A 9,708-nucleotide genomic window follows, 5' to 3' on the forward strand; every position below is an offset into this window, starting at 1 on the left:
ATAGAAAATCATGTCAAAATTTAATTTCTATAGAAAATTTTGTGAAAATTTTATTTTTATAGAAAATTGAAGTACCTCTTATTTGGAGAGGAATGTTTTGCAAAAATCTACCAAAACATCAAGAATTCTACCAATCTATCAAACCGTAAAAAATCTACCATACTTGGTAGAATTCTACCAACGGTGGCAACCGTGAACGTGATACAGATTTGATTACAGATATACATGGTCATGCGTTATCGTTTTAGAATTTCGCCCTGATCAAATATATCTACATATGTATTATAATCGGAATGGCAAACTTATTATAACCCAATCACAATTCTTTGATGGTGGGTATAAATATATGGCAAAATGGGATAACGCGAAGGCCTACGAAGGCCTAAATTGGTAAACGAGAACGCAAAGTGGTATAGGTGGCCGGCTTTCGACAGGATTCTGACACTCTCTCGCAGATTGGGAACGAAATTAGTGAAGCAGACCGGCTTTCCGCTTTCGGCCGGATTTAACACTTTCTGCAGATTCCAAAATGGACTAAAGCCAGCGTTAAATAGTATAGATGGCTAGCCTTCGGCCTGTGTTCTCCTGAGGACAGGATGCAAAGTGAGCGAACTAGAACTTAATGTTATATAGGTGGCCAGCTTTCGGACAAGGTTTGAAACTTTTAAGACTTTCTCCAGACCGAATAAACGTGAACCCAAAGAGGCAGAAGTGGTAAATTCCTCCACAAGTGATGTCTTGTAGTATATGCGACGCCATTCGAAATTGGCTTTAAAAATAGCTTTCTGATTAGTAAGATGAAAATGGAATCGGCCTGCCTTTAATGATATTGGAGAAGCACCTCTTATCTCCTGAAATGTTATCGGCTAATATATGCAAAGTGGTCTAACACGAACCCAAAAGGCTATTAACACAAACCCAAAGAGCTACAAAAATTAGGTTTCCGATCAGTAAAATGAAGATTGAATCGATCTACCTTTTGTGACATGGGAGAATCTCTTTTGAGATGTTCTCGGATAACATATGCAGCATATGTCTTATTTAATAAATTTTGTAAATTTTATATATAAATTTTGGGAATTAATTGTATACTCGTTTTCTGGCAACACCTACTATCCCAAACCAAACAACCAACGGTCTAAGATTGTTAATAAGCTTTGGAAAGACATCGGCAATAACAAAATAAACATTGACAAGCGAATTGTTGTTAAACAAGTATTTTGAAATAATCTCAGGCTGAGATGATATTTAAGCTCGTTCGCAATGCTGCTTAAAGGTGTTCAACGCAAAAATACATAGCTCAACAAACGCTCACAAATTTCAATTAGTTTTTCAAAGACCATCAAATCAAACGCATACAAATTGTGAATATTTCTCGGCTATTTATTCCACCAAAAAAAAAACGAATTACAAAACAACACTAGAGCAACATGAAACTCTTTGTAAGTGTTATGGAGTTTATTTCATGCACTCCATTCACCCTGTATTCAATATCGAGTTTCCTCGCATAATCTTCAACCACCTTATCTTTGGTACAGATCTTTATGAGCATGAGTCTGGCTGTAGCCTTGGCAGATGTGTCGCATGTCGTTAATCATCATACCACACCACAACCAACGGGCCCTGCTAACCCATATGTCTTTAGCTATCAGGCAGGTCGTGCACCCGGACATGTGGATCGTCAACATACAGAAGTATCCGATGGCACTGGTGTCATACGAGGTGCCTTCTCCTATGTCGATCCCAAGAATCAAGTGCGTACCGTTCAATATGTAGCCGATGAGCATGGTTTCCATCCACAGTTAAGCCATCAGCTGGAGGATAGTGAAGCTGTTAAAGCAGCCAAACAAAAACATTTCCAATTATACAATCGCATTGCTCAAGAGCATGCCACTGGAGTTCATCATCCCGAGGTAGGTAATCCCAATGAAGCGTATAAAATGTCAAAGTGAATTTCAATGACTCTCGATTTGAAATGATGCAAGTGCATCATGGTGCTATGGTATTTTGCAGTAGTATTTGATTTTAGGAATTCCATTTCAATTAAATAGGTGACATGATTATCAATTTAATTAATAAACATTCCAACTACATGTGTGAATGTATATTCTGAAAGCCAATGGGGATTTCCCCTCCATCACTGAAGTGGTAAATCCGAATACCCAATGGCCTAGTTAAGTTTAAGTATGCAGAGTTAGGGATGACAATTGACTATGGATTTTTGAGGGAATATATAGATATTTCCCCAGAAATAAGGAAAGAGAAAGAGTCCCAGATAGAAATATGGTTGACTCTCTCGTATCATTTAACAGTGTTGATAGAATTTTATGTCCCCAAATTGGTTCCCCAAATTTATGGAAATTCCCCATCGAGTACCCAATTCAAAAATTTCGTCCCCACCAACGAAAACTTTCCCCACTTTGGGGAGAAGTCCCCAATACTGGCAACTCTGTCAACTAATACAGGGCCATAGTATATTGATAAGATTAAGAGTTCCGGGAATGCATTAGTTTGCATATACACTGTGCTAGGAGTGGGATATTTTAAAACTATGGGGACAGATAGCAGTCAAAGAAAACCTCACTACTCACTAAGCCACCGTAGTGCAATGATTGGCATGGTCGCCTTGCATATAAAGGGTCATGGGTTCAATCCTAGTAACGACCAAACACCAAAAAAAATTATATTTTGACCAAATTTGTTAAAGAAATAAAATTTTGACAAAATTTTCTAAAGAAATAAAGGTTTGACAACATTTTCTATAGAAAAAACATTTGGACAAAATTTTCTATAGAAATAAATTGTTGACAAAATTTTCTATAAAAATAAAGTTTTGACAAATTTTTCTATAGAAATAAAATTTCGACAAATTTTTCTATAGAAATAAATTGTTGACAAAATTTTTTATAGAAATAAAATTTTGACAAAATTTTCTATAGAAATAAAGCTTTGGCAAAATTTTCTATAGAAATAAAATGTTGACAAAATTTTTTATAGAAATAAAATTTTGGCAAAATTTTCTATAGAAATTAAGTTTTGGCAAAAATTTATATAGAAATAATGTTTTGACAAATTTTTCATAGAACTAAAATTTTGACAAATTTTTCTATAGAAATAAAATTTTGTTGTTGTTTTTTATTTCAGCTTAAAACCATACATTGACTAAACTACAAGAGTAGCTTAACCAACAGAGGAAAGGAGATATGTTTGTTTCGAATTTATTTCGGCATAAGCCGGCTATCAATGTAAAACCTTTTTTCGGAGGGTTCAAGTGTGGTTTTTGTTGGGTTTAATAAACTGCCTGAATTTATTCTGATAATTGGTTGATAGTTTTGCTGCAAGTAGAGGATGCTGATGAGGAATGTGGTAATTCCGAAACGTGCGTCCATCCAACCATCTTGCAGTCTATAGGGCTTTGCCCAAATAAATTTGACAAACATTCTTTTCCTCTGTTGGTTAAGCTACTCTTGTAGTTTAGTCAATGTATGGTTTTAAGCTGAAATAAAAAACAACAACAATGCTTAAAGAACAAAACCAACAATAACAAAACAAAACAAATGAAATAAAATTTCGACAAAATTTTTTATAGAAATAAAAATTTGTCAAATTTTTCTTTAGAAAGAAAGTTTTTACAACATTTTCTATAGAAATAAGGTTTTGACAAATTTTTCATAGAAATAAAATTTTGACAAATTTTTATATAGAAATAAAATTTCGACAAATTTTTCTATAGAAATAAAATTTCGACAAAGTTTTTTCTACAAATAAAATTTTGTCAATTTTTTCTATAGAAATAAAATTTCGACAAAATTTTCCATAGAAATAAAGTTTTGACAAAATTTTCTATAGAAATAAATTGTTGGCAAAATTTTCTATAGAAATAATGTTTTGACAAATTGTTCATAGAAATAAAATTTTGACAAATTTTTATATAGAAATAAAATTTCGACAAATTTTTCTATAGAAATAAAATTTTGACAAAATTTTCTATAGAAATAATGTTTTGACAAATTTTTCATAGAAATAAAATTTTGACAAATTTTTATATAGAAATAAAATTTCGAAAAATTTTTCTACAGAAATAAAATCTCGACAAAATTTTTTATAGAAATAAAATTTTTTCAAATTTTTCTATAGAAATAAAGTTTTTACAAAATTTTCTATAGAAATAAAATTTTGACAAAATTTTTTATAGAAATAAAGTTTTGGCAAAATTTTCTATAGAAATGATGTTTTGACAAATTTTTCATAGAAATAAAATGTTGACAAATTTTTATATAGAAATAAAATTTTCTATAGAAATAAAATTTTGACAAAATTTTCTATAGAAATAAAATTTTGACATAATTTTCTATAAAAATAAAATTTTGACAAAATTTTCTATAGAAATAAAATTTTGACAAAATTTTCTATAGAAATAAAATGTTGACATAATTTTCTAAACAAATAAAATTTCGAAAAATTTTTCTATAGAAATAAAATTTTGGCAACATTTTCTATAGAAATAAAATTTTGACAAAATTTTCTATAAAACAAAAAAACAATTTTGACAAAATTTTCTATAAGAATAAAATTTTGACAAAATTTTCTATAGAAATAAAATTTAGTAAAATTTTCTATAGAAATAAAATTTTGACAAAATTTTCTATAGAAATAATGTTTTGGCAAATTTTCATAGAAATAAAATTTTGACAATTTTTTACATAGAAATAAAATTTCGCCAAATTTTTCTATAGAAAAAAAATTTCGACATAATTTTTTATAGAAATAAAATTTCGACAAATGTTTCTATAGAAATAAAATTTCGACAAATTTTTCTATAGAAATAAAATTTTGGCAAAATTGTCTATAGAAATAAAGTTTTGGCAAAATTTTCTATAGAAATAATGTTATGACAAATTTTTCATAGAAATAAAATTTTGACAAATTTTTCATAGAAATAAAATTTTGACAAATTTTTATATAGAAATAAAATTTCGACAAATGTTTCTATAGAAATAAAATTTCGACAAAATTTTCTATAGAAATAAAGTTTTGGCAAAATTTTCTATAGAAATAATGTTTTGACAAATTTTTCATAGAAATAAAATTTTGACAAATTTTTCTATAGAAATAAAATTTCAACAAAATTTTCTATAAGAATAAAATTTTGACAAAATTTTCTATCGAAATAAAATTTTGACAAAATTTTCTATAAGAATAAAATTTTGACAAAATTTTCTATAGAAAATAGTTTTTACAAAATTTTCTATAGAAATAAAATTTTGGCAAAATTTTCTATAGAAATAAAATTTTGACAAAATTTTCTATACAAATACAATTTTGACAAAATTTTCTATAAAAATACAATTTTGACAAAATTTTCTTTAAGAATAAAATTTTGACAAAATTTTCTATAGAAATAAAATTTAGTAAAATTTTCTATAGAAATAAAATTTTGACAAAATTTTCTATAGAAATAAAATTTTGACAAAAATTTCTATATAAATAAAATTATGACAAAATTTTCAATAGGAATAAAATTTTGACAAATTTTTATATAGAAATAAAATTTTGGCAATTTTTTCTATAGAAATAAAATTACGACAAAATTTTTTATAGAAATAAAATTTTCTATAGAGATAACATTTTGACAAAATTTTTCCTAGAAATAAAATTTTGACAAATGTTTCAACAGTAATAAATTTCGACAATTTTTCTATGGGAATAAAATTTCGACAAAAATTTTTATAGAAATAAAATTTTGACAAAATTTTCTATAGAAATTAAGTTTTGGCAAAATTTTATATAGAAATAAAGTTTTTACAAAATTTACTATAGAAATAAAATTTTGACAAAATTTTCTATAGAAATAAAATTTAGTAAAATTTTCTATAGAAATAAAATTTAGTAAAATTTTCTATAGAAATAAAATTTTGACATAATTTTCTATAGGAATAAAATTTTGAAAAATTTTTCTATAGAAGTAAAATTTTGGCAAAATATTCTATAGAAATAAGATATTGACAAAATTTTCTGTAGAAATAAAATTTTGACAAAATTTTCATAGAAATAAAGTTTTGACAAATTTTTCATAGAAATAAAATTGTGACAAAATTTTCTAGTGAAATAAAATTTTGTCAAAATTGTCTATGGAAATAAAATTTTCTAGAGAAATTAAATTTTGACAAAATTTTCTATAGAAATAAAATTTTGACAAAATTTTCTGTAGAAATAAAATTTTGACAACATTTTTTATAGAACTAAAATTTTGACAACATTTTCTCGGGAAAATTTTTTTGAAAAAAGAATTTTTTCTGACAAAAATAAAATTTTAATGAAATTTCCTATAAAAAAAATATATAGAAATGAAACATTCACAAAATTTTCTATAAAAATAAAACTTCGACTTCTATAAAGTCATTTCATCATTTCTTATGAAGAAACATTTTTGTTCACTATGAACCAAAAAATTTTATAAAAAATGAAAATAAGATCTTTTTTTTTGTTTTTTGTAAAGTTTTCTTCAAATTTTGGTAGAATATTTTTGGCTCAAATGGCAACTGTGGCTGCCACTATACCTAACATAACCATAGCTACTCTTTGATGTGATAAAATTTCACTATCAGTGGCATGGCGTAGAAGAATTTCGTTCAAAGTAAGTGATTATCATTTAGAGTACCTCATATTTGTATATCTTGGAATGAAAAGGACCTCTGCAAAAAAGCTACGTTGTGAAATATACAAAAGTTGATATCAAAAGGGAGCATTACCCTAATTTACCACACCGATCGGAGTTAGCAATAAGAAGAAAATCATTCATATAAACATAGAATCATGCTGCATTCATTGGAATGAAAGCGAAATTTCCCTTATTTCTGCCGAGATATTTAGGCGATTTGAGCTACTTTTGCTATATACATGCAAAAGTCGAAAATCAACATTCGAAGTCGACTTTAAAATGCCGTTTAAATGCTTATGAAAAAATCCCGCTATTGGGATATATTTTTTTTCTCATTTGGCATCTCTACTAACCAAACACATTTATTGAATTCCGGGTAGATGACATTTGTTGGAAAAAAATATAAAAACACAACAACTCAACTGCACCAACAGTTATGTTTTTAATGCATAAATCACGACAAACCTCTGTTTTTTTTTTCTCTTTGCTAGCCACACACCTTAAAGCTTTCGGTCAAAGCTTTCATTGCCATAGCCATTGGAGTATTGTATAAAAATTACTATGATTTGTTTTTTTACTTGCACAGGTTCCACTCACCGGTCCCAATCAAAGTGAAGCTGTAGTTCGTGCCACTAACAAACATTTGAGTGCTTTTGAACGTATTGCTGCCGAACATGCCGCCATTGGCGCCCAACAAGAGGCCGAACGTTTACAATTGGCTGCCCAAGGTCATGGTGATGAAGAAGATGGTCAATATCACCCAGAGCGTTATTAAATGAAATGTGTTTGTAATTTTGGCCATCACTTTTGCCCATAAATTTTTCTTGTTGTTATGAATTTTTTTTATGTATAAAGTCAATAGATCGAGGGGAAAAATAAACCAAATACTTACTCAACAAGTAGTAAAATATTTATAAATGAAAATATGATTTTATGTAATATAAGTAAGGGTTATTTTACTTTCAAAACTATCGAATTAATTTTCAACTAACGATTCTCATAACTCTTCTTTTTCTCTGAGCACATTTTTCTATAGAGATGGGTCTCTGACACATGTTCCACTAACAGAAGTGTGTCTCAGAAGCATTTTCCAATAAAAGTGTGTCCCAGACACATTTTCCAATAGATATGTCTCTGAGACCGAACTTTCTATAGAGATGGGCCTGAGTCCACGATTGCCACAGTTGGTAGAATTCTACCAAAAATTTTAGAATTTTTACTGTTTGGTAGGGAGCCATCGTGGTGCAATGGTTAGCATGCCCGCCTTGCATACACAAGGTCGTGGGTTCGATTCCTGCTTCGACCGAACACCAAAAAGTTTTTCAGCGGTGGATTATCCCACCTGAGTAATGCTGGTGACATTTCTGAGGGTTTCAAAGCTTCTCTAAGTGGTTTCACTGCAATATGGAACGCCGTTCGGACTCGGCTATAAAAAGGAGGTCCCTTGTCATTGAGCTTAACATGGAATCGGGCAGCACTCAGTGATAAGAGAGAAGTTCACCAATGTGGTATCACAATGGACTGAATAGTCTAAGTGAGCCTGATACATCGGGCTGCCACCTAACCTAACCTAACCTAACCTACTGTTTGGTAGATTGGTAGAATTCTAGATGTTTTGGTAGATTTTGCAAATTATATTCCTCCAACTAAGAGGTATTTCATAAATAGAAATAAAATGTTGACAAAATTCTCAATATAAATAAAATTGTATAAAATTGTCTATATAAATAAACTGTTGACAATATTTTCTAAAGCAATAAAATTTTCACAAAATTTATAGAATAATATAAAAATTTGCTATAGAAAATTCTTTATAGAAATAAAAGTTTTACAAAAATCTCTATTGAAATAATATTTTGACACAATTTTCTATAATAATAAAATTTCGATAAAATTTTATTTAGAAATAATATGTTGACAAAATTTTCTATAGAAATAAAATTACAAAATTTTCAATAAAAAAAAAATTGATAAATATTTTTTATAGAAATAAAACGTGGACAAATTTTTTTTATAGAAATAGAATTTTGTCAAATTTTCTATAGAAATAAAATTTTGAAAAAATGTTCTTAGAAATAAAACTTTGAAACAATTTTTTCAGAAATTAAATTTTGAAACAAATTTCCTTTAGAAATAAAATTTTGTAACAAATTTTCTTTAGAAATAAAGTTTTGAAACAAATTTTCTATAGAAATAAAATTTTGTAACAAATTTTCTTTAGAAATAAAATTTTTAAAAAATGTTCTTTAGAAATAAAATTTTGACAACATTCTCTATAGAATTAAAGTTTGTACAAAATTTTCTATAGAATTAAAATTTTGAAAACATTTTCTATAGAAATAAAAAAAAATGTGCAAAATTTTCTATAAAAATAAAATTTTGCAAATAATTTTTTAGTAACCGTGCTTGAGACATATTTTCGTATACAAAAAGTATCTGAGACAAATAGAATTTTTACAAAAATCTCTATAGAAATAAAATTTTGACACAATTTTCTATAATTATAAAATTTCGATAAAATTTTATTTAGAAATAATATGTTGACAAAATTTACTAAAGAAATAAAATTTTGACAAAATTTTCTATAGAAATAAAATTTTAACAAGATTTTCTATAGGAAAAAGTTGGAAAAGTTTTCTATAGAATTAAAATTACAAAATTTTCAATAGAAAAAAAAATTGATAAATATTTTTTATAGAAATAAAACGTTGACAAATTTTTTTTATAGAAGTAAAATTTTGTCAAATTTTCTATAGAAATAAAATTTTGAAGAAATGTTCTTAGAAATAAAACTTTGAAACATTTTTTTCAGAAATAAAATTTTGAAACAAATTTTCTTTAGAAATAAAGTTTTGAAACAAATTTTCTTTAGAAATTAAGTTTTGAAACACATTTTCTATAGAAATAAAATTTTTAAAAAATGTTCTTTAGAAATAAAATTTTGACAACATTCTCTATAGAATTAAAGTTTGTACAAAAATTTCTATAGAATTAAAATATTGAAACCATTTTCTATGGCAAAATTTTTTATAAAAATTAAATTTTGC

The 9,708-nt window shown here is 27.0% G+C and overlaps 1 protein-coding gene across 1 annotated transcript; it reads left to right on the top strand.

Annotated features, from left to right (window-relative positions):
* Window positions 1-1,236: 1,236 nt before the first annotated feature.
* On the top strand, window positions 1,237-7,585 carry Cpr57A (Cuticular protein 57A). Its single transcript, XM_075310732.1, has 3 exons — window positions 1,237-1,442; window positions 1,539-1,913; window positions 7,248-7,585. Exons 1-3 carry the CDS (start codon window positions 1,431-1,433, stop codon window positions 7,434-7,436), a joined length of 576 nt encoding a protein of 191 aa, XP_075166847.1. The 5' UTR covers window positions 1,237-1,430; the 3' UTR covers window positions 7,437-7,585.
* The last annotated feature ends 2,123 nt before the right edge of the window (window positions 7,586-9,708 follow it).

Source organism: Haematobia irritans, chromosome 5, assembly GCF_050003625.1.
Source record: "Haematobia irritans isolate KBUSLIRL chromosome 5, ASM5000362v1, whole genome shotgun sequence".
NCBI lineage: Eukaryota > Metazoa > Arthropoda > Insecta > Diptera > Muscidae > Haematobia > Haematobia irritans.